At 40.8% G+C, this 25,932-nt stretch overlaps 1 protein-coding gene and 1 long non-coding RNA gene across 3 annotated transcripts in view; both read left to right on the top strand.

Annotated features, from left to right (window-relative positions):
* NEDD9 (neural precursor cell expressed, developmentally down-regulated 9) overlaps positions 1-25,610 on the top strand; it is a 98,288-nt gene extending 72,678 nt beyond the window's left edge. For both annotated transcript variants that reach the window (XM_083827547.1, XM_083827546.1), the window contains 6 exons: positions 2,708-3,148; positions 18,021-18,122; positions 19,318-19,419; positions 19,835-21,058; positions 21,406-21,495; positions 22,995-25,610. In XM_083827547.1, coding sequence (XP_083683673.1) covers positions 2,708-3,148; positions 18,021-18,122; positions 19,318-19,419; positions 19,835-21,058; positions 21,406-21,495; positions 22,995-23,504 — 2,469 coding nt within the window. In that variant the 3' untranslated portion in view covers positions 23,505-25,610. The remainder of the gene's footprint in view (positions 1-2,707; positions 3,149-18,020; positions 18,123-19,317; positions 19,420-19,834; positions 21,059-21,405; positions 21,496-22,994) is intronic.
* Positions 3,155-17,146, top strand: LOC310895850. The gene is made up of 2 exons (XR_014580995.1): positions 3,155-7,152; positions 10,766-17,146. It is a non-coding gene; the product is annotated as an uncharacterized lncRNA (long non-coding RNA).
* Positions 25,611-25,932: the final 322 nt, after the last annotated feature.

Genomic DNA, 25,932 nt, shown 5'->3' with positions numbered 1-25,932 from the left:
AATTCTGCCACCATTCCAGGCTTTGTTCTGAGAACTGCTTTGCTGTAGAACCTAATCATGTTTTTTAAATACCTTAAACCAATGAAGTATAGAAGAATAAGCATTTATCATTGGTTTAGCCTGCTCATTTTGTGGACACCCTGTAATCATTGTCCTCTTTAAACATCATCCTCTGCAAAAGCCCTGTTTAGTTATACAGGCTGAGCTAGTCACATCAGTAGATTTCTCCTGTGAAAGACACATTTGAAAGAAATGTAAAAAAATAAGTGATTAACTTGAATATTCACACTGGACAGGAGCTTTTCTTTTCTGAGCTTCTTGGGCTCAGCTGAGCAGTAAAGTCAACACAGCAATAGCACAGATGTAGCATTTGAGAAGAGACCATTGTGTTTACTGGTGCTAAGGAATAGTTTTAAAGTTCTGCCAAGGCACGGACATAATTGCTTTGTGCTGTATCTCTATTCACATTTCTCAGCATTGTTGACTGATGAACAGAGTAGATTTCAGTCAGAGAGAATGGTGGGCCCCCAGTGATGCTCTTCACATGGGAGCTCAAAATGGCAGTCCTGCTTTTCCAAGCCAGAGCCTAATTTATAATGACCTCCCTAATGACGCTGATGAAAGGCAAAGCCGATGTTTCTCATACATTTGAAAGCTGATACCCGGTTCAGAGAAGAGAAAACTGATCTCAGGCACCCTGTTTCAACACCACATGTCTGAGAAAAAACATATTCATCTTCCTTTTATGTGACATTTGAGCTTCCCCCTTCTCCATCCACCAGTTACGCCTTCATACAACCTCCTGGTTGTGTGCTGTGCTTAGAAACATTGACCCAAGCAAGATCAAATGAAGTCTGCTGTCTTGATGAAGAACAGAGATGATGGGGAAACGCTGGTGTTTATCAATGGGAAAAGATATAATGAATGGGGGATAAAAAAAAAAAAGTTTTTATATGTCCGAGAGGGAGAATAAATAATGACAGATAAAAACAGTAAACTGTACTTGCCACTGTCCCTTTAGTAGAGGGAAAATAAACCTTCTAGGCAGCTGCATTATCCTATCTTATAGTGGATTAGCACCATTTCAGTCCGTGTACTGCATCCAAATACTTAGTTAGAACACTCCAGATATAGGGTTCCCTGTGTTTTTTCAGGTGCTTACAATTAATTTATAACTGTCTCTGCTGACTGCCTTCACCAAAAAGCGGGCAGGCATGGAGCAGTCACTGTCAATGTATCTGGAAACATCACCAGAGCCAAAAAATGAAACGTCCACGGCCTTTGTGAGGGCTCCAAGAATGTCAGTACATACAGCCTGCCTACTTTCTATTGAATACCTAAGCTTGACTGTTAATTCAGAACTGAATGTGCCACACAGGCCTGCAGAGACAGAGGGAAAGGATCTGGTTCAATCTATGAGAGGAGATAGCACTTTTCAGGAAGATATCTGCACCTCACAAACCACAGGTCTACAAAAACTCAGAGGTGGCTTAAAACTTCTTAGCAGAGGTACCGCTGGTAGCATAGCCACAGCAAAATGGACCTCAGGGCAAACTGCAAAACCTGCCTGAAACACTAGACAGATGCTTGGGAGTAGACCCGTGTGAGGTTTCATATTATTTCAAGTGGAGAAGTATCAATGATCAAGCAAGATGCATATAAGAACTCTTAAACTGTTAAACTGACACTCTTTGGCTGCCCTTGGAGTCCTCCCAAGTTGCACATTGATGTGCTATGCGGTAATGTTTGGTACCTAACTTCTTAATTCTCTTTGACTAAAGGACATGCCCACATAGACATCTTACAGCTTTCCCTGTGGCAAAGCTATGACTCCCGCTGGGGTCACTGAGCACATTGTTTTTGAAATAATGTTCTCTTCAAGATCTGTCTACAGAGAGCAGGGCTCTAAGGAACCTTGTCCTTTGTATTTTTTTTTGTTTGGGGCTTTAGGGTGGTGGTGGGTGGATGGGGAAGCTTTTTAACCTATTAAGCTGCTTTTATGCTGTTCCACTAAGGAAGTTTACAGAAAGAATGAGAAGGCACAGAGCTACATAATACGAGTGTCGTAGTTCAGAAACAGTGACATTTTGTCAGTTTACATTTTAGGGTGGGTTTTCCTCACCCTGTGATCCCTAGATCCCTAATTTTAAGAAGTCTGCAGGTGTTAGCTAAGAAAAGCTGTCCCACTGTCATTATGCTAATGGAATCTGCACCTCTCTGCACCCAAAAGCCTTTTGGGACCCTGCAATTGTTCTGGTTTATGTTACTTGGAGTGGTGTTCAAAATTTATTTAAAATATTGGCTAGCTAGCTGTAGCTCTGTACACAGAGTATACACATGTTTATAGGGAAATCAATGCCAGGAGATGATGAGTTTACAAGCCCCAAGGAACAGGAAGAGCATCCTGGAGCTGAGAGCAGAACTCTCCTGGCTTACAGTCCTTATAGGCAAACAGACAATTTAAAGAGCTTCTACTGGACCTGGTATTACTGGAAAAGCTCTCACTTGCAGTGTTGCACCTCATTTCTCCAACTTGGGAAAGAGGAATCCTGTGTTATGTTGCATCATTTTCTGGGTTATTTTGGTTTCCTGCACACTTCTTTGTCAAATTCAGTTCTTCTTTCTCTCCACCTAGAATGTCCTTGAAGTTTTAGAAAAATTCTTGCTTGTTTGTTCATTTGTTTTTCTTCTCTTTCTTTCTCCACAGAATCTTATGGCAAGAGCCCTGTATGATAATGTCCCTGAATGTGCAGAAGAGTTGGCCTTCCGTAAAGGAGACATTTTGACAGTGATAGAACAGAACACTGAAGGCCTTGAAGGATGGTGGCTCTGCTCCTTACATGGCCGGCAAGGCATCGTTCCAGGCAACCGTGTGAAACTTCTGATAGGTCCAGTGGTACAGGACAGTCCATCTGGCCAGAATATGTCCAGTTCAGGACTGACACATCAGTCCTTCAACCAACAAAAAATCTATCAAGTGCCAACCTCGCATGCTTCTGCACAGGACCCTGTCTACCAGGTGCCGCCTTTGCATCTGAATCAGGGAATTTACCAAATACCCACTGGTCATGGTCTAGTGGGGCAAGATATTTACCAAGTGCCACCTTCCATGCAGAGATGCCTTGACGGTCCGCCTCTGATTAACAAGGTACATGCATTTACTTTCATATCATAGCTCCAAAGCAGGTCATTTGTGCCGACTGCCAGTGAAGTAGTTAATATGTAGTAATAGCCTGTGGGCTTAAGGACGGGTAAATAAATAAGTCTACTACCAATTGCTGAGCTACTTACCAGCTGCTAAAGGTGAGGGAAGTATGTGGTCTTGTGTCCTCACAGGCTCCCTGAGCAGCCTGGAGCACATCTGGCCTATGGCATTTTTGCATTATATGCTCAAAAGATAGCTACTGCAGTGAGATTAACTCTCCCACAAGTTAATGAGCAGTTACATCATCTGCCCAAGTATTTTTTGTTTAATTAAATATGTATTGCCTCAGTGGTTCTAACTACAAAGGGAAAGCAATGATTGATGAGACAGGAGATACTTGGGAGAGTGAAGGAGCAAGAGGATGATAATGAGGGGTTAATAATGAACCTAAAGTTTCTAAGAATGCACTTGATAATTATCTATGCAGATTTCTTGATTGAAAGTGGGATCTCCAAAGCTGAGAGCTCCAAAGGCTCCAGTGAGAATGAGCGACATTGCATTATGTGGATCCCCCCTCTTCCTGTTGTCCATCTCAGGCTCTCCTCATCTCCAATCATTGCCTCATTTTACATTTGCAGGTGAAATGGTGCACAGTACCACCTGTGCATATGGCAGCAGGGTCTTGGTAACTGAAAAGATTAGGGAAAGTGTGTACAAGTGAGGGAGGAGATTCTCCTGGCCTTCCAGACTGCTTATTGCCAAGCCAAAAAGAAGTTGCCCTGCAGTCCTTCCATTCCCAGCTCAGCAGCTCTGGCTAGCATCTAGCATCTTCCTTACCTTGAGAGTGTAAAGCATGGTATTTATATCCAAGTTATATGAGCAGATGGTGTCTCTGTAAGGAAGTTCCTGACTAGTTCAAACTTTTATCTCATGATTTATATTGGCAAGACAGTCTGTTTTGGGTTGTTCTGTTTGTTTGTTTGTTTTTAGACCCTAAATTCACATTTTTTCATATCAGGCCTTCAGAAGAGTTCTTCTCATGATTTTATTTTCTTGTTATAATTTCATTTTCATTGATAGGAATAAATGGACTTTTTTCCTTCTGCGCAAGAGCAAAAGATCTGTGAAATCATTCCAAGTCAAATTATAGGAGAGGTTTGATTGCTCAGCTTTTCCACAATTATGCTTTGTAGGGCATGCAAAAAGATAAAATGAGCAGGAAGATAAACTGCACTTGCTGCATAAGTAGAAGTAGGATCTTTGTTGGAGCAATCTTGGGTTTTCTTGGGTAACCTCACATCTTCTATCTCCTTTTCTCCTGTGCCTACAGGCTAGATACAGTTAAACATTTTCTGGGGCAGTGTAGTTTACCTATCCACGGTAACATTTAGGCACCTTCCCAGGTAGTGAGCAAACACCTGGCAAAGAGCCTCTTCTTGAATAGATAGCAAAGAAAAGATCACATTTTAGTGTAGGTCTGTATGGAACAGCCCAGAACCATGTGGAGATGCCTCACCCAGCTGGCTCAGTCCACAGAAGATGCACCATACCGCAGAGCTGCACCAAGCCTGTCAAGAAGCCCAGGGTGTTAGCTCAGATTACATTCTATTTACTGACCAGCTACTTTGGTTTTAGGACCTGGCCTGTCTAAATGATGACTAGCGTAGTTTACGCAGCGTAATGAGTGTGTGTGTGTGTACTCTGAAAGGCAAAAGTGCAAGCCTGAAAGGCAAAGCCCTCCAACTGCATGCAAAATCTCTTAACCTTCCCTCATGCCATCTCCAGCTCCACTGAAACTAATAGGACATTCTGCATAAACCTGACCGCTGCATGGAGTGTGATAAAACCCCAGGTACATCGAAATAATTGAAACAGAGATTTCAGTTAAATGCAAACTTCTTATTGAGGTGTGCAAAAATCAGAGAAACTAAAACATCTGTTTTCACTAAGTTTCAGCCTGGAAATTTTTCAGAAAATTCGAATATGCTTTTTTTCTGAATTCAACAGAAAACTAAGACCATTTATTTGTCTGACTTATAACTTGTTTCATTTAATTCTTTGCAAGTTATGAAAAGTCAGCCGTGCTGCATAAAAACAAGTGGCTACACTGTCCATTGTAGAATAAACTAAAGGTGCAATTTATAAAGTGGTTTACCCTCAGCCAAATAGCTGTCAACCTGCTTAGCACCGGCCAATTCTTGTTACTTAGGATGGGATTGTTTTAAGCCCAACTTTAAATTTATTTGTCCTAAAAGCCCCGAATTTCGCTATTCAGTATTAGTGTCAAACTTGCTGGATGGCAAACCTCATTGCAGTGTCTTCCTTTGATTAGAGGCAGACACATGTTTAGCCCCTTGGAATTCTCTGTTTCAGACTAAGAAAAGTGCTTTGGGGTTGAAATGATGATAGACAAGAGAGAACTGTAGGTTTATTAGTAACAGAAGAGTCTAAGGCAAGAAAAAAAAAGTAAAGAAGAAAATACTCCATTCTTTATCAGTCTAACCTTGCAAAGCAGTGTTTAGTGCTATGCTCACCAAAAACAGCTGCTGCAACTCCCTGCTAATGCCTTCATGAAAGAAAAAAAATAATTAAGGGGAAGACTTTAGCACTTGCCTCCTTTGTCTGGGGAAACAGCCTGTCCCCAAATCTTCCTTCTCTAGGGATCAGTAAAAACAATCCTTAGTATTAAGGAAAGTTGGAAATCTTGAGCATTTGATTTTGGGAATCTTTGCCTTGACTTCATAAATTATGAATATCTTTTCTCAGACTTGTGACACCTGCAAAAATGACTTAAGTGAGCCATTCTGCTTTCTTCCATCAGCAGAAGGAGTTGGTTAGCAAGCTGTGTGACTTGGTGGGGCTATGGAAGTTAAAGGGTTTTTACTATACACTCATCGTATGTGTAAGCCTTCTCCCTTCTCATAGCAGTAGCTCAAGAAGGCTGCGTCCTAAACACCATCCTAAGGAGGTCCAGCAGCAGTTCCTATCCTATGCATTTCCGTGCACGTTTGCCTGTTTTCTTTGTGCAAATGTGTGGTTTGGCTGCCATACAAGTTTTACAGGCAAAGCTCTGACTGCTGTCAGGCAGGAATTGTCTAGCCTCAAGTAACAGTAAATCAACAGCAGGCATGTTATAAAGCTGTGTTGAGGTAACACATCTAGTTAGCCAGAAAGGCAAAGCAAACCAAAAGGAGTCCTGAGGCAGGTAATTATAATGATGAATTGATTCTGGCCAGGCAAGTTGTTGACGACAGAGCTCTACCAGCTTCTTCTGTCAAATAAAAATACCACCTTCTAAAACTTACCCTACAAATGACAGAGATAACGAGGGGTGGTTTAAAATTAGCCTTGCTCAGCAGTAAGCTTTTACAGCTGTGCTGCAAGTTCAGTCACAAAACAGTTACACCTCCAAGTGTGAAGAGCATCAGAGGAGCATAAAGATACAAAAGCTGTATCTTATGATTTATTTCTCCCTTCTGTGCTCAGCCTTACTTTCACTGCAACCAGCAAAGAGAAGGAACCTTCAGTTAAATCTGGTATTCAGGAAACCTGGGTTTTATCCTCGCCACAGACTTCTGCATAGTCTTGAGTGGAGTCTCTGCACCTCAGTGATCTCATCTGCAAAACATGTGGGGGCGATTATAAGGGAACTCATTCTGTGCAGACTGCTGGGGGAACATCCTTTGGGAAAGGTGCCATCAAAGCACAAATTGTCTTCTGCATCTGCAGTTACACATAGCTTTCTCTAATTTAAAGCTCTTGTGAAAAATAATGATTAAAGGACATCACCAACATAATTTAAGTCTTCTCTTTTTCTGGTTCAGTGTTTCCCTGACTGACCTGCTCCACTGTCCCTGCCATCCAGCAAATAGCTTTGGCCAAAAGTCTAAAGGAATTGTTCCCTTGTTGGAAAGCCATTACAATATCATCTGAAAGCTTTCTGTAGGAACCAGTAGCTTGAGCGAGAACTTTTGATCAAGAGAAATCGGCACAAAACAGAATATGAGGTGGGTACACCACAGCTGTTCAAGGAGGGAAGCAACTGCTCTGCAGTGGATATCAGCCCCGAAGTACAACTCCCACAAGGCACAGAGTAACTCAGCCAAATAGAGATTAATGCCAACTAGGAATACATCAGCTTTTTTTTTTAAAGTAGAACTCCACAGCTTAGGAAACACTTAAACTTTCCCACCTTTTAAAAGTGCATGAAGCAGAACACAAAAGGAACTCATATTTGCATGTGAACATCCCTGGCCTATTTCGAAGTGTAAACACGCCCTTGACAGGGATCAAGACTTTCACACCTCACCATCTTGTGATCTCCAGCTTTTTCACAAGTTCACTGCCTTCAGGAGGAGGTTTAGGCAAACTGTGGTTGAGAGAACAGACCTTATTCCCTGATGGTCTTCAGTTACCCTAGAGTCATGTTGGTTGAATCTACGTGAAAGTGGCACCACCACCCCACAAGTAGCACCACCCTGACTGTTCTGGCATAGGCTTCAGTAGCAAGTCAGTTAGCCACATTGTGACGTTTTTCCTTCCAAGTAAACAAATACTGTCCTTGTGGGGAGGAAACAAATGGCTGCAATGTAATGTTTGTTCCAGGAATGAGCCTGCCCTCTCTTTATCATCTTTTTTCTTGCCTAGCTTCACATTTATGAAGTATGAAAATACATACACCTAGCATAGTGAAGAGCTGTGGTTAGCATGGTAGATACTTGTGTCAACAAGTGACAAAATAGTGCATATGCTCCCTTTCTTTTTTTCATAAAAAAAATGTATTTACATTCCAAAATGGAATAATGTCCCCATTTACCCTCAAGTAACAGCTTCCTGTGATACAGTTTACTTAAATGGCCCAAGCAGTCCATCTTTTTACTTTCACATTACAAATTCTACTTTGGGGATTTGTGTCCTTTGTAACAAGATCCTACTTCAGTGTTAAAGTGTTGAACACACAACAAATTTGCTGAGTGCAGCAGGAATTGTAACACGTACCTCAACACTCAGTGCTCTGTTTCATGAAGTGTGCTCGGAAGGATGAAATTCTCTCAAATGCAAACTGAATGGTAAAAGCAGCACACAGACATATCCTTAGATTTGGGTGTTTCTCTTGTAACTTCATGTGAAATTAATAGGAGAAATGCCATTTTAACTGCATGGGCTTCATATCAGTAATCTATCCTCAGTAGTCTCCAAGAAAACCACTGGGTGAAGAAACCCTCATCCATAAGGCAGAGTAAGCAGTAGTTAGTCACTGATGTGATTTGTAGAGAGCTATTTTAAGAAAAAGACTGCATTTTATTAGGCTGAGTAAACATATGAGCTCAGCATTACTCCTTGTTTCTCCCTATGCACAGCTCTCTTTTTAATCAGTTCTATTTGTAGACCAGAGGCATGCATTTTTTCCTAGTAGTATCAGAAAAGGGGCCAGTCCTGCAGCCTCATTCAACAGGTGAGCTCCCCAGGAACACAAATCTGCCTGCAAGGCACAAGTGCAGGATTAAACCTTAGCTTTAAAAAAAAATAAAAATAGTTAAAATAAATAAATAAGAAAAAAGCAAACTTATGGGCTCTTCCTTGGTGGTTAGACCTAACTGCATCTTTGGTTACACCTGAAAATCCACTAGCCAAGCACTAGGTTTGGGTAATTTAAATTTCCCTGCAAGTGCCCAAACCATAGAACTACAGCAGTCAAGCATTTTAGAAAAACTTGAGTGCAAAACTGATTATTTAAAAAGTGAGCCTCATCATAGGAGGACGTGCAATTTCTGAGGTGGGAAATGGATGGATGTAGACTGGTGTTTGACTGTCTGGAAATATAGTGCTATTGATAGGTAGAGGCTTTGCAGGTGCTGGATGATTTTGTAGACAGTTGTTTTGGCAGAAAACTTACCAGCATCAGAATGTCATAATTTCACATCTGGTATGTTTGTTGGTTTTTTTTTGTTAATAGCAGTGCTAATATTGTGTGTGATTTTTTTCACCTTTAGAAAACCCTAAGCTTAAATGAACCTTTCTACCAAAACAGATAATCCAAATGGAATCAAAGTGAAATTAATGCAATTAAATTCTTAGGAGACAAAAACATTCCATGAGACAGTACATCCGTAATCCCTAAAGAACACTGACATATTCCTATTGGATCTTATCATCACAACTTTTTTTATATACACAATCAGACCTGTCTGAGGTCGTCTAATTATTATATTAACTGCATCCTTAATTGCCTGTTGCATTAATGCCTGTTTAAGAGGAGTCTATGCCTCCCATAAACTTGCCAAAACAAGCTGTGTAAATGTAAACACCAGTTAGCAGAACTTGTCTGAACACTTGCCTTGAGAAACCCATACAAAAATAGAACCAGAATATAGCTTCTAAGCCCAAGAACCTCTATAAATCAAATTACATTGAACTTCTTCCTGCTGGAAGCTTTCTTTTGCCTACTTCTCTCAGAGCAACATGATTCTCAACTTAAGTGACTGAGAGACGCTTCCCCTACTTCTGCTTGTGTACACCCATGAGAGCACTCACGTGAAATTGAAACTGGCAGTGTTTCATTGCAACCATTTTTCCCCTCACTTGGAAATGCCAATTTGCCCAAACGGAAACTGTTGACAGGGAAGAGTCATTTCTGAGAAATGTCGCAAATAAAGAATAAAATATTTGAAGGGAAACAAAAAGTCATTGAAACATCCGACTTAAACATTTTCCAAATGAAGGTTTCTTACCCCCCCTCCCCCTTTTTATTCTCCTCTAACATTATATCTAGAAATTTAATATAGGAAGGAAGAAATAAAGAAAATAAGATGAAACTCCTTAAAAGAATTAAAACAAATAATTTGGACTGAACCAAACTGATTTATTGTTTGTTAGCCTTCAGGATTTCCTATCACTCACAACAGTAAGACCATTCTCTGCCCTACCTGTCCCAGAACCTTTTCTTCTCATCTTTGTTCTTCATTTCATCTCATCCTCTAAATGCCCTATCATTAGGCTTCTGTTTTTGAGAGCAGACAGTCATGCTATTACCAGCATAGGAGACAAGTGCACATGTTGAATGGTTCTTCATGTTGGAACCTTTTTAAAATGGGAAGACTAAATAGGCTGGGATGGCCAAAGCAAGAAGCTGCTTCCAAAACACTGAAGTACCAAGTTTTGCCATGGGCTTTTCATCAATCAAAGCTTGTGCTCAAATTTGATCACAGGCTTCCAGATAATGCTTTAGCAAATAACACATACTTCTCCACCAGAAGAACTAAGCACACAATAATTTTGGCAGATTTTTTTCACCACAACCATTTATTTTGGCACTCTAGAGTTCATGACTCTTCTATCACCAGTACTGTAACACATTAGCTCTTTAGCCCTGCTGGCCAACATGCAGAAATGATGAAATCAGTCTGTCTTAAATGAGTAATTGTTACGGGGATGGCACTAGTAAAACCCTTCACAAGTATATTGGACAAGTATCACTTTTTCCACTTCCCTTGAAAATGCTGATAATTTTTAACTATAAAGAGCTGCTCTTTGCAGTTGTTCTCTTCCTCTCCTCAAAAGTGACACGTCTTCAGAAGTATTGATTTGTCTCTTTCTTTTTAATCACATTTTGTAAGGAAGAATGACATCAGAAGCTAGGAATACTCCTTCCCAGTCAGCCTTGCGATTCAAGGGCAGCCAGCACCAAGCCTGTTCCACTGAAGCAAGCAGAAATGTTGCTCATAACAAAACTGGCAGAAAACCCTCAAGCTGATGTGAGTGAGAGCAGGATCAAGTCATGAAAGCATCATTAAATGAAAAAAAAAAAAAGTAAAATTTTGTTAATGGCAAATGTGTTGATCCTTTTTCCACCTTGTACTGCTCATTCAGCAAAGTCTATGCAAAGATGGACCTTTGTATCTGCATTTGGTTTTTGATCATGAACACCAGCAGCAAGCAAAAATTCAACACCATAATCCAAAACTACAGCTGATGCAAATCAGCACCATTCCACTGCACATAATACAGCACTGTCATTCTATGCTAGTGGAAGCTTAGGTCGTCTGTGTAACTCTATAACTTAAAAAACAAAACAAAACAATACAAAAAAATGAACCAACCCCCCCTCTTCCCCTCCATGGGTTCATGGTTTGGATCAAGGCCAGCATGTGATTTCAAATTTTTTATTTTAAATCACTTTCACGTCTTCTATTTCACATCTTTGAGAATCGCGATGCAGAACTTGCATAAATCTGGTTGAAATAAGATGACATCAAAAGAAGAAAAAAGTAACAGATTTTTGTTACTTCTTATTATTTGTATTACGGCACCATGTTTTGCTTTATTTTGCTTTTTAAAAAAATAGACTGGGCATCTACTGGTGAGGCACTTCATAGCCACATCATAAAGTTTCCATTTAAAGCCCTAAGCCTGCAAAGCGAAGCATTTTTAATTTAACACACTGGGTGAGTCAATGACATCTGGACATGCTTCAGCCCTGAGAGCACGTACAATGACAGCAGAAAAGCAAATCGTCATAAGCAATGGTCCCAGACAAGAAGTGGACATAAAGCACAGGCAGAAAATAAGCAGGCATTTTAAAGATGCATGCAACATCAAAGAACAAATCAGTTCTGCGTCAGGGTAGCGTTTTACATGTAACCTTATCTTCACACATCTGAATCTTACTTCTCAGAAAATTCAATGGGGAACACCCAGTTAAAGACAGCCTGCACAAAAGCAGCAGTGTCACCACGTGTGTTGATACCATGCCTCTTTCTGCCAGAATAACTCAGTCAGGCTGGGAAAGAGAAAGCAGTCATTCCTATCGATTTCCTTCTGTACTTCAGAAACAGTTGGCCTCATAGCACTAGAAATCAGCTCACAGTTGCAGCTCCAAACCTGGTGCATTAGAACTGCCTCTACAGGCTTCCCCCCCCTCTTTCAGCTTGTGAGCCTTGGTCAAAAGCTCTCCAACATTTCAGTGATGACAGAAAGTACTCTACGTGAATATTTTATAGTGGCCTGGTGGTTATTCATTATTTAGATTGAAATAAAGTGTTATGATTTGATTATGCTAAGACCTATGGCAACTCACAAAAACAAACATTAGTAAGCACAAGCATAGTTAGCACATGTGATAATGAAACCACAACCTTTATTTACTGACAGCTGGAAAACACATCGGATATCGTCATGTATAGCAAATAAGTTAAGATTACTGCATCATACAAATATTTTTGCTCATTTTTTGCAGCAGACAATCCTGAGTGATTTGATAGGTGTTATTGTCAGGAAGTGCATTATCAGTCACTGGAAATCTTGATACAGCTTGTAAAAGACAGGAGAGGAAACACTTAACTTTTGTTTGTTTGTTTGTTTTTTGTAAAAAGGACGGAGTTTAGCCAGCTAGCCAAGTTTTTTCAAATACTCATCTTATCTTAGGAACACTCTTCTTAACACAACCTTCTTGCTGTTCTACTTAGTCATATAACCACCACCACCCTCATTAAAAAAAAAATAAAAAAATAAAAAATAAATAGACACCTGGCTTCCTAAGCACATGAAGCAAAACAGAAAGACGGGCTGAGAGGTGGCTCACTGTCTGATCCAGCACAGTTCAGTGGCTCATAGAGTCCAAGAGAAAAGGGACCACTCCCCAACCCCACCCCCGCAAAAAAAAAATCTCTCACTCTCTTACAGTTTTCCCATATCCCTTTGGCTGTTTCATTTTCCTTACAGACCTAAGATAGTCCAGGTAGCTGTTATATAGCTACTTAAGAGGCTTGGGAACAGATTTGCAATAACTGTAGAGTTTTACATTAAACAAACTTACAGAAATACCCTACAACAGAACAGATATGTTACTTTTCCTTTAATTACATTTTGATTAATTTTTCCTATGTCCAAGCTTTATAATGGCTCCATTTTATGCACTACCGCTTGGTCTTTTCCAGGACAGGATTCCTTTCAGGGCAAGCCACAGCTGATTTAACAGAGCCAGGACTGACAGCTGACATTAGCAGCAGCTTCTGGCTGTGGCTCATGCCCTCTGCTGAGAGTTACCCATGGGCTGAAGAGGAGAGCATCGTGGGAGGAAACATATTTCAATGCAAATATTCCTCCAGATTTAAAAAATACATATACAAGATCTAATGCATATGCCTCCTCTTCTTCACCTCTAAAAGCACTGATCTGTTTCAAAAGCAGTCAGCAAGGGTTGGTTCAGAAGGTTCTTGGGATTAAGAGGCAGTACTGGGAAATAGCGGTGATTTGGGGCAAGTTGTTCAACATACCCATGCTTCAGCTTTCTCACCCTATAAGACTCAGTAAAGCTTAATTTCCATCATTCTGCATATTAGGTACTGCAGTTCAGGGGAAGAGGCTGAATTCTGCCCTCCACAGTATTGCTGTAAATCCAGAGTAATTCTGTTGGCTTCTGTACATTTATTCACCCTGTGTCCTCCTTAAACCATGTAAACTACAATTTTGTGCTTCTGCAGGAAGCACAGGAACTGTCTTGTGGCTGCCTTAGTTTGGAATGTTCTCTGTTTTAGCCTAACTTCCATTTTAATCCTGGAAGAAACAGAATATCTTTTTTCCTTATGTTTAAGGAGGAGAGTTTTAATGAACCACAAGGCTGGGAATTTTGCAAAGTACATGCACGTTGAGCTCTTTTTCTTGGTCATAAATATGCCATTGGCATGGAAAAGACGCAAGTAATTGCTTTTGGAAGAGTGTGGTATTCAGCAAGAACAGAACAAACTTTCTGTTCAGTTGTCTTTGTTTTTCGGTACTGAAAGTTCAAAGTAGGCTCATTACATGTTTCACCAGAGCCAAATCTGGTCCCTGTTAGTTGCTCTGCATGGATTAAGTGGTTAACGATGTTTTGAGAATGTTGGGCTAACTAGTTTGTGGGAACACCATCTGTTTCCTTCAGTGTGTAAACAAGGAAAATTGCTGATTTGAAATGCAGGATTATTTAAAGTCAGATAACCACAGGCATTCTTAAAAGAGAAGAGGTAAAAGGAAAAAGAATCCTCTTGTGGTCTGAGGATCAGTGACATTTGCTGGAAAATAAATCCTTAAGTACCAAACAGGGCTGCTATCCCCATTCCACAAATGAGAGAAGGAGAACTTTTCTTTTGCAGCCACCTCCTTCCGTGTGAAGTCTGTCTTCAGAACTAAACGGATAGCGAACATGCAAAACCATAAAAACTGGTTCAACAATGCGTTGAAAGGGCTGAGCAACCCATTCAGAAGAACAGAGTTCATTTAATAGATTTGTGGGTGAATACCCCAAATCAGAATTTTCTTCTGAAAGTACTGGGTCTGGTGGCTTTCTTCATCTATCCAGCTACCTCCCTCTTCCTTATTCAGAAAAAGCAGTGTTCCACATTTTCATTTCATTGAGCAGCATCAGTATTCTTTTAAATTACTGTTACGAAACATTATGTTGGTATCAAGGTATGTTTTGGTGATGAGCAGCTTCTGTTCTGAATTGACTAGGAACAAGCAGTCCAGCAGAAGGCATGTTTAACCTAGTGAAAAGTGATGGAAGGGAAGAGGAGCAGAGGTACAACAGGAAATGTTCTTGTACTCAGTGCAGAGCTTTATCAGCGTTTGTGGGGAATTTTATGAAATCACTCAGAACATGTTGTTACTGGAGAATGATCCTTCACACAGGAAAATACACCTGAGTCACTGGGAGAACAAAGTTGTCTTTCATATTATCAACAAACCTTGGTTGTTGCTGGGTGTTGCTGGTTTTTTTTTTAGAACTGTATTTTCTGTTTTTTCTTATAGCTATTTCAGAAGCCTGAAAAGGAGCAGACATAAAAGCCTCAGGCATTTTTACTTGGAAAATAAATGCCACATTAAACACAGTGCACTGCTAAGTGCGGCCTTCAGACAGGTCAGGTCTCATGTCCACAGTCAGTCATATAGGCAGGCTGTACTCATGAATCCCCCAAATCAGGCATGTGGTGTTTTAACCTCACGCTGCCTTTGATGACAGCCAGAAGCCCCCAGATAAAGGAGTGACGCTGCTTGACTACTACTTCAGCTTAGTCAAGTCTGTGCAAATGCAAAAGTGTCAGAAAGATAAGTGCAGTTGGCTTCCTTCATCTGGCAAGCCTAACTTTAGTGTAGTTATTTAGGATCACATTGCAGCCATAAATAAAAACAGTAGCCTTGTAGTTGTTTAAGCCTTTCACATGGCATCTAGTAGGCCAGCCTTTTCTGAAAAATGGGAAGGGTCTCTAAGAATGAGCAACAAGAATAACCGCAGCTGCGTGATACTGCTGCTGTGCAAATACTGAAGAACTTGAGGTGCCAGAAAGCTCCTGCTGAGGTGCTGTGTGCTGTCTCCTTGGGTAGGACTGGAAGAAGCATCTTACATCTGAGGCCTGGAGGAGATCTGGTCAAATTTTACTCCTAATCTAGATTTAGGATGGAGTTCAGCTTCTGGATAAGGTCACAACTGAGCAAAGGTTTATAAAGATTTCAGCCCGAGGAATGATGCCCATCTTTTTGGAGCCTAACAGTCTTGTCATGCGAGGCACCACTCAGCAGGTAAAGCAGAGCTGACCTGCAGCGGTGCACCACTTCTCCCTGTTCCCAGAGCTTGAGTGGGGCCCCTGCCTGCATCTCAACAACAGTCTGTTTTTTTCTCTGTCATGGTCAAGCACTGCCCTGGCGTAACAAGCAGCCTAATGCCACAGTGTTCACTGTGGCAAAAATATTCATGTAGATCGGCTACACAAGAAGCCCTTTAGGTTTTTACTTTGCATTTTCTGTTCTCCTGAAGGACAATTTTTAAAAATCCAGTGACTCATTATTGAAGCAAGGCTGTGGCTGTGATTTTCGAACTGCTGGAAGGATCCTCTGAGTAAACACTGCTTAAAATCAAGTCCTTCTGTTCCTAACTTGGGTGGAAGGCATTTGACTGGCAGCACCCAACTGAAGGGAAAAAAAAAAAAAAGTATGCTAGTCTGATCTCTAGCCCTCATGGTCAGAAAAAGCACAGGGAAGTGATGTTGAGTTTCTAAGGCAAACAACATAATCCCAGTAGTACATGAGAATGGCCTGGGAGGGGTGATGTCTGGAGTGAGCCATTATGGGAAACTTCCAGTAACTTAAGGGAGAATTGTCTTTAGAGTTTTGCCTGTAGATCTCTTTTACAATGTAGTAGGTGACTCTGGGGGAAAAGAAACAGTCTGTAATAAATTTACATTTTTAGATTATTTTTAAAAAGCTCATAAGTATTTAAATCCTATTAATCCTACACCCACTTCAGCAGGAGCTCTCTGATGGACAGTGAACCGGTATAGCACTATGGAGATCGTATTGCTTCCAGTTCCATCTTCCCTGTCCTCTGATGCTAATTCAGGGAAAAGCAGCTGCAAAAAACAAACAAACAAACAAACAAACGACATGACATTCCTCCCTCACCTTAGGTGCACACAGTCAGCACAGTGTACATACTACAGGGCACATTGCCTTGGGCTACTCACAGCTGAATCACACCTGTATTTGAAAGTGATAGGACAGTCACCATGGGGTGGGGGGGAATCCAGTGTTTTTTTCATGGTACGGTGCCCTGAAAAAAAACTACACAAAAATATTTATGCAGCAAATAAAAAGAAGAAAAGCCTGCATTGTTAATACAGCAAAGAGGAGGTAGCAGGTTAACATCAAGGAGTTTCCCTGCAGACCTCAGCCAATCAACACTCACAGTGAAATTTGGCCAAGACGCGAGGATTTCTTATAGCCAAAACTGTTGTGGGATCTTTACTGAGCACGTGGTTGAAAATTCTCTTTGACATCTTGCATACATTTCTAAAGGTAGTTAAGTAGCTCTGGTAAACAATTCTCCCCTGCTGAGCACAAAACCACATCTCATATGGGCCTATGTAATTTGTCATTTTATGCCTTCAGGTTACGGTATTTCTATTTATTTTTGTTGTTGTTGGAGTCAAGCAGCACCGGCAGAGGTTAAGCAGTATTTCCGCTATAAAATTAGCTCTTTTGGGGGTTAGGTAACATCATTTCTTTTATACCACACTATACTGAAATTCTAGCACACAGATGCCTTCCAAGACATAAGGCATTTATTTTTCACCAAAATTTATTTGAAGTCATTATGGTTAATGGTTTAGAAAATGCCAAAAATGTAAATTCTAAGCTTTTTTCAGAGATGGCTCTCACATTGCATACTTAAAGAATGGCTTAACATTTCCTCTCTCTTAGCCACTAATATAGACAAACCAAATGGAGACAGCATAATTAAATGCCCCACTTCGGTAGGTTTAAGAATAGCTTTTCTAGGTAAAGAATTTTCAAAGCCACAGCTCACACTCAGTTATTCAGGATGTTGTCCTGTGGGGCACAGTAACATGAGACATTCTGCTGGAGTAGGTAGAAAATACTTCCATGAACAAAGGGGGAAGACTCCCATAATATTTTGAGCCTCTGTCAGTAAGTGGGAACACTCAACACGTCAGTAGGATTAGCAAGGTCTGTATAGCCTTGATCTCAGTGAGAGGGTGGTATGACCATCACATCATGTGGTTTGTGCTAACTGGCAGTCAACGAGAGGAAAGGACAAAGTTCTCTTATATCTCTGAAAGAGAATCTTTGCTTGACAAATAGGAGATAAACAAGCAGCCATGTCAGAAGTGGTCTGGAAGAAATGGATGGTACATTTATAGCTACTGATGGTCACTTTGCTGAGTTCAACTGTCAGAAATATATGTAGACTTGTGTTACTGACATTGTCACCTAAAATGTGAATGTTAATAATACCAGAATGTTTATACTGAAAACCCTATGCATTTACAGAGAGTACATGCCAAAATCTTCAAAGACTTAAGTTTCCTATTCTTCCAACCCACAGGTAATAACTCCAGTCAGGTCAGGCCAAGGTTATGTTTATGAATTCCCTTCCAAATACCAGAAGGATACCTACGACATCCCCCCTGTTCGCCCTCTCCAAGGGGTAAGTACCAATAAAACTGCCAACAGCACTGAAAAGGCACAAAAGATTAATTTCTACCAGAAGTTTAAGAGCAAACTGAGTTCTCTCATTTCAGAGTGAAAACATGTTTTAATTAAATGCAATGACTTTTTCACAGAGTGCAGAAGTATTTCAGAGTTGTATTTGAAGTTGACTAAGCTCTGGCAGCACACCAAACACAAAAGTCCCATTCGTTTTCTGTATTTTGATCAAACAGAATATCTAAACAGAATAAACTTGCTGCCTGGGAACATTTTTTTCCTTTACTTTGTTTTTGGAAAGTTGACAGTAATTCGTTCAGTAAGGGTAAAATTATCTCTCAGACAAACAGCTGCCCCACAGGGAATTGTTTTCACCATGTGTCTACTGCACATGTCACTGAACTTGAAATATATTTTTGTTCTGGGGAACACCTTTGGCACATGATCTCCAAGACCACGGACATCTAGAATGGATGCTTGGAGGACTTCTAACTCAACAGCCCTACATCTCTCTGTGGCTCTTTAATAGTGCAGCTCCTCTAGGGAACAACGTTGACAGCCAATAGTACATAACAGACTAACACTGAGTGGATGGAACTGTTGGGAAATCTGGGGTAAGAGACATTCGAACATTCGCCTTAGAGCACACGCAGAACCCACTGTACCATAGGACATGACACCAAATGGGTTGCTTGAAACAGCAGACAGCTTTACTCCCTGCTAGTAAGACAGCCCACACTACACCGGATAAAGCAGATACACGATACTGAGGAGCAGCCTTAATCTCAGAGGGTTTGGTAGCATGTTCTTGCACAAGCTTATTCCTCCATCCCTCTAATGTCTGTTGGTGAGGGTGTCATCAGTTCTAGGCACGTGAATGTAGTGCTCCCCTGTTCACCCCAACAGACATCTGTAATAGACCTGCCTTGATTTAACCTTTGGGATGGGAGTCAGCCATGACTTCATCTGTCCAGTCTGCCATCCACACATTTCCCCAAAGGGGTCCTAGCAGAGCATAATTCCTCCTAACTGTCCAAAATACCAGCCAAATCCAAGTAGCTGTCCCACATGAAACAGAGTTGCACAGCCCTAGTCATCTTCAGTCTGAGAGGAAACATGGAAACCAAGAAAACTTACCCAAGACTAGAGTTTTTGTGAAGTGACTTACTTCTATAACCAATTTATTCTTTCTTTAGATATATGACATTCCCCCCACGTCGGCTAAGGGGACTGCACATCCAGGTCCCATGGGAGAAGCGAAAGCTTTAGGAGTGTATGATATACCACCTGCCAAAGGGGTAAGTGCTAGAGTTTCCACAATATCATGCTTAAATGAGTTCACATATGATTCTGAAGGAAAATGAGATTCAGTACTTTAAAGATTTCCTTAAGCTTTTAACGTTTTTGTTAAAACTGATGAAGTGAAGCACTGTATCAAAACTGCTAACGTTATGGAGTGTGAACTGGTCATTAGACCTAGATTTTCCTTATGGCAGCATGCGGCCTTCTTGGATTTTGCCTTCCATGAGAATTTGCATCAAGGCAAAGATTAAAAAGTGAGATATTAAAACTGATGCTCCATCAAACTCAGAATGTCTGACTCCATGGAATTCAATAGCAGATCTTCCATCCAAACATTCAATTTGCCATATGGAAGATGTAAATTATTTTGCTATTCTAGCCAAAGGTTTCATGGTTTGCTTTCTGTTTCAGATCTATGCTATACCTCCATCTGCATGCCGAGATGATACAGGCCTGAGGGAAAATTTGCAGGATTTTTCATCTCCAATGGGGCACAGTGCAAGACCAGAAGGAGCGTATGATATTCCTCCTCCTATCACCAAAACAGCTGGGAAAGAACTTAATCAGAAATTTTCTTCCGGGGGCCTTTTATTGACTGATGGAGTAACACACAAACAGAATGTTTATGACATCCCTGTGAACCATCAAAACCATTTTCTTGGACAGCAAATTGCACCTCAGAAAGACGTTTATGATACCCCAAGGGGAATTGCATTCCCAGGACAACAGACAGGACTCATTGAAAGTCTGGTCTCAGAAGGAAGAGAAGGTGTCTATGATGTGCCACCACCAATTTTCCAAGACACTAAAGGCTTTCAGGATGTGACTGATGGGATAAATAGGTTGTCTTTCTCCAGCACAGGAAGCACAAGGAGTAACATGTCCACATCTTCAACAACGTCAAAAGACTCTTCTTTCTCAGCATCAACTGCACAGGACAAAAGACTAATCCTTGATCCAGACACTGCTATAGAGAGGCTTTATCACCTTCAGCAGATGGTGGAGACAGCTGTCAATAACCTCATGGCCTTCACTACAGCAGACTGGCGGTCTTACAGACATATGGAGAAACACATCAATGAAATTCATGCTGCTGTGGATAAGGTAGAGCAGTCACTGCTGGAATACCTTCAGTTTGCAAAAGGGTCAGCAGCCAGTGCTTCCTGTCTGTCTGAGTTCAGCCTCTACAACAAAATGAAGAGGGAGGTGCAAAGGCTGGAGGACTCTCACCAGATCCTTACCCAAACCAGCCATGACTTGAACAGCTACAATTGGTCTTTGAATGTTCTAGCTGTTAACAGACTGCAGAACAAGTGTGATGACCTAGACCGGTTTGTTATGGTGGCAAAGACAGTCCCGGACGATGCCAAGCAGCTGACCACCACCATCAGCGTCAATGCTGAGGTGCTCTTCAAACAGGTGTTGAACAGCTCACATTTCAGGAACATACCAGAGAATATGAACGCTCCTGACTACGTATATAACAATCCTCATATGCAACATCATGGAGAAAAAACACAGAATCACTGTGGTTCCCTTCCTCCGCTCCTGAGTAAAGGTCAGCACCCTCACAATACCACCAGCAAGAGCTTAGAAAAGAGCTGGATGGATGACTACGATTACGTTCATCTTCAGGTAGGTAAACCCAACACCTTGTTCTGTGCAAGACCAGGTAAGAGTTGTTGATGCTTCTTTTTTTCAAAAGCTGTTTGCAGGAATGTAGCAAGTAGATTGTCACACTAAGACATGTTCAGGAGTAGTTTCACCAGGGTGGTTACTTGCTCTCAAATAGGACTGTCGCACAGACAGCAGCAATAGCCTTTTACTTCAGCTGTGCTATCTTTTTCTTCTCCCTGCTCTCAGGGATCTACTGCCAGTGAAAAAGTCAATACAAAGAAGCCTGCTATTTGGCCTATAAGTTGTCATGTAGCTCAGGAGCAGTTTTGATTTAACACAGTGTCTTCTTACATTATGCAAAACAGGGGAAAGAAGAGTTTGAGAGGCAACAGAAGGAGCTGCTGGAAAAAGAAAATATCATCAAGCAGAACAAAATGGAGCTAGAACACCATCAGGTATGTTTGCTAAGGTGCAATAATCACGTTGAAATGTAGCGTTCTTGCATATACGGAGTACTGGTCAAATATAACAGGAGAGGCCCTTGCCTTAGCACTGTGTGACTGCTAGCACCTTGGCTGTGAGACATGCCTGAGTGCCAGAACACACAGCTAGGAAGTCCCAGATGGCTGGGACTGGGTCTTGGCTAGACAGTGGACCGAGGTTAGCTTCTTTCCAAGCCAGTCAAGTGTGCCAGTCAAGTTCCACTATTAACAGATTCAGGAATGCAAAGGACAAAGACACACGCTGTCATGATCCAAATGAGAAATGGTGAGCATCAGGATTGCAGCACTGTCCTTGCCCGTGGCATCTGTGTCAGCCATTGCTTATGCCAAAGAAAGCTCAAGTATTTACTGCAGATTAGCTGTTCTGAAAGTCAGCATCTCTGCCCACTTTGTTTCCTTGCTGCCACTTAGTAACTGTGTGGAAGCAAAGCCACAGCTCTTGGTGTTTGGAATGACATCTCTTGTGACACAAATAAGCCTTTCCCTTGAAAACAATTTCCAACCATCTCAGTTTAAGAGATCAGTTATCTTTTTTATTACAGTGCACCACTATGGCAGGCTCACTGTGTACATGTAATAGAAAGCAGTCCCGATCTCCAAAAGTTCTCATCCAAAAGAGAAGCAGACTTCTGTAGTGTCATATAGTGGGTCGATAACAAAGCCAACCTTAGAACTCAATTTTCCTGACCCACAATCCAGTGTCTTAGTCACTGGACCACACTGAATACACATGCTGCCTGCACATATGTTCAGTGAACAACAATACCATTAACTTTAATAGTGCTTAACATCACTTTAAAGCTAAAGAAAAACAAACAGGCAATGTAAGATTGATGGCTGTCATTGTGCCATTAATCGTTCAGTAGGTTGCTGCCACGTGATATGGCAGCAAATTTTACATTAAAGAAACAAAAGAGCTGAGAACATTCCTGTTTCCCCCACTTTTGGTGGGGAGGACAACAGTAAAAGACACCTCATGTTCTGCATTTCCTGCTGTCTGAGCATATTAAACTTTTGCTTCATCAGCACTTAAACTTAAGTGCCTGTCTTTAATTTCCCAATTGTCATCTCAAAACCCCACAGAAATGGCAGGTTTTTAAAGATTGCATAGCTGTCGTTGTCACTTGGATCCATCCCTCATTTACGATTTCAGCATATTCTAAATGAGAAACAGCCTGTAAATTCAGTAGGCTTCTAAATGCAAATGGAATGTTTTTAACGTTTTTTTCTTCTGAACTCTGTTTATATTTACGTTAACAAAAGCTCTCCCTCACTCTCCACCCTCACTCTCCAAAGTAAGATATTCTTAAGAACGTGTACACTAGTTTTTATTCAGTGTGAAACTAATCTAGGATACCTGTATTACTGTTCTGAGGCATAAGGTATAATTGTAATACTTAACCTCTTTATAGGAACATTATTTGAAGAGAAACTTCTTATTTGTCTTTCAGATCAATCAGTTTCAACAGCTGGAGCAAGAGATCACAAAGCCTGTAGAGAACGACATTTCGAAATGGAAGCCACCTCAAGCTCTCCAGATTGCAAACAGCACTGCTGCCTCTCATGACAGAGAGCCTCTTTTATTCTACTCTGACCAATACGAAACTCATTTCAATTACCTCCTAAACACCATCGATGCCTTTTTCAGTTGCATCAACAGTTCTCAGCCCCCCCGAATCTTTGTTGCCCACAGCAAACTCGTCATTTTGAGTGCTCACAAACTCGTGTTCATTGGAGACACACTCACACGGCAAGTGACAACTCAGGACATACGCAACAGAGTGAGGAACTCCAGCGATCAGTTGTGTGAACTGCTGAAGAGCATCGTGATGGCTACAAAGATGGCTGCCTTGCATTACCCTAACACTGCCACGCTACAGGAGATGGTGGACCGAGTAACAGAGCTGTCTCATCAGGCACAGTTGTTTAAACTCTCACTAGTCCAGATGGCATCCTTATGAAACAAAGCAGAACATGACCCACGAACAGTGAAACAGAAAAGAAAACTGGAACTATTTTTATGTAAACATTATCATTTATTTTTTGAAGATATTTTATATGAAATGTTTTAAATATGTTCTTACAAGTTAGAGAATCTAAAGAAATCAGGGATCTGGGAATATATCTGGCTCCGTATTGTGTTTCTGATATACATTTAGACATGTATACACTCTGTATATGTTGCTACATTCCCTAAAACATCATTAAGCACCTTAAAGTATGCGTCGGGTAAGCAGTGCATATCTTTTGTATATACTGCTATTTCTTCAGTATATTTAACTGGATGCTGCACTCTTCTTGATTCATTCCATCTTAATTTTGGCACATAGACTGGTTGTGAAATCTACTTGTAGCAATCCATGAAGCAAGTGTAATGGTTCTCATAGAACCCCATTCCCGTAATGGAATTAACCTAGTAATTTCCAAGAACTTTAACTTCCCTCTCGCTGTTTTGTTATATACAGGATTCAATCATTCTGAGTAGTATATATGCACAACCGCAACAAGCAACAAAGTATGTTTTTTGGGGAGAAAAGCATGTTTAGGCCATATAAGAAACAACCTTCTAAGAAGGAAAGAACTGTACATATTAAATATCTTATGGCGTTCAAATTTTGCTGTTCCTAATAACTGTACAATATCAGATTTTAAAGCCTGGAGTCTCAGCAACGTAGATTTATGTTTACCTTGTATATCCTTGCATCAGCAATTAAATTAAAGTCATGCTCAAAAGCCTTGCTTATGGACTTAGAGTTATCCTGAGAAAATCCATTGGGCTCATCTTTGAGGGTGCAGATGAGGAATGTCTCAAAATATCAGTCCCTCCAGAAGGATTAAGGTAAGGATTGTAATTCATACAGGAAAAACAACAGAATTTGAAGCATTGGATAATTAAACATATGTATACATTGTACACAATTTGATGAAGAAATGGCACTTATTTTTTTTATAGGAAAAAATCTTGGAAATTAATTGCATGTACTTCAATTTTGATTTCCATTCAAGTATTGGGCTTTTTTTCCCCTAAATTCTGTTCCATAGCTACTGGTCCTTCTGCACTACAACATTACCAGAAATGACCTCCTGTTTTAATAGGGCAATTACATCAGCAGTATACACAATCTTACACAATAATTTTCAACTTGGACCCTTAAAAATTAAGAGTTGCAGGGACCTTTAGAAACTTCATGTATGCCAGCTGCTCCAAAACATGTATACATGTATAAACTTGTTTTTATTGGTTGCCTTTTGCGTACCCCCTAAAATTAAGTCACAGAACACCAGCTGTGCATGGTCCTCACATTAGAAGCTACTCTTCAAAGTGGGCAATAGGAGCAGTTGAGCTCATAAATTCCAGGCGATTCTGGCATTTTAAAAGCAGAAACACTACTGTCCTCAGATAAGCCAGGGTAGTGCCACATTGATGTATTTTGACTGCACGAGAGTGCAAATTGCTGGTAAATACACCATCACAAGATCAGTAGCACCTAGAAAACAGGCATTTCTGCTTAACTTTTTCTGTTCCCCTGTTTGTATCTACATATCTGCCTTATTGCAATGGGATTCACTGTCTTGAAACAAGTTTCAGCAGTGTATGAAACGTTGCTGCCTTAATATATCATCTCAGAGTAAAGACTGCTCTTAGCATCCGTAACATCACTTCAAGGCTCCAGAAGGTCCCCAGGAAGTCCCAGCCCAACCTCAGAAGCATCAGGATCAGCCCTGGTGCTTGGCTCAGGCTTAACATCCAAAGCCCAAATCAGCTTGAGAATAAGGGTAGTTATCCTATTGTAACCAATAGCCAAAAAATTATCTTCGTGAACCTGTTTTGTACTTGTGCTGTTTGGGATTCGTTTGGTTTTCCTTGTTCATTTTTTCCATTGTATATTCTTAGGAAGTGAAAAAGCATTCTGAAGCTTATCTGTTATGCTGATTGTGCTTTCAAAAGAACCTTAATCACAAGCCTGTATACAGATTTAGTAGGGAGTCATTTTTAAATCATTAAATGACTAGGGATTGTGTTTTTTTGTTGTTTTGTTTTTAATAAAAGGTTATATTTGGCCTTATTTTTTCTTGTTTGTAAGATGCTTAGAGGACTGTAAAAGATCCACATGGGAACCAGAAGAGCAGCTTTGCTCAGTGCAGCCATCCCTTCCCTTCAACCAACAGTGAGAGCCTCCCTCTTCTAATGTGTGCCAAGTTAAGTCTATCTGGGCCTCGATACCACCTGAAACAACCATATGCCTTGATAGATCACAGTGTTTTCTGAAAGTTATTTTCCCATTTCACTGCTGCTGAGGCATTACCCTCCCTGCTGTCAAACACCCTGGATGTGCAAGAAAGAGAGAAAAAGCCTGTCGCTGGCTGGGATCAGCTCCACTCTTACGG

This window comes from Anser anser, assembly GCF_964211835.1.
Source record: "Anser anser genome assembly, chromosome: 2".
NCBI classification, from domain to species: domain Eukaryota; kingdom Metazoa; phylum Chordata; class Aves; order Anseriformes; family Anatidae; genus Anser; species Anser anser.
The sequence above is the reverse complement of the archived record's forward strand: the minus strand, read 5'-3'. Positions and strand labels throughout refer to the sequence as shown.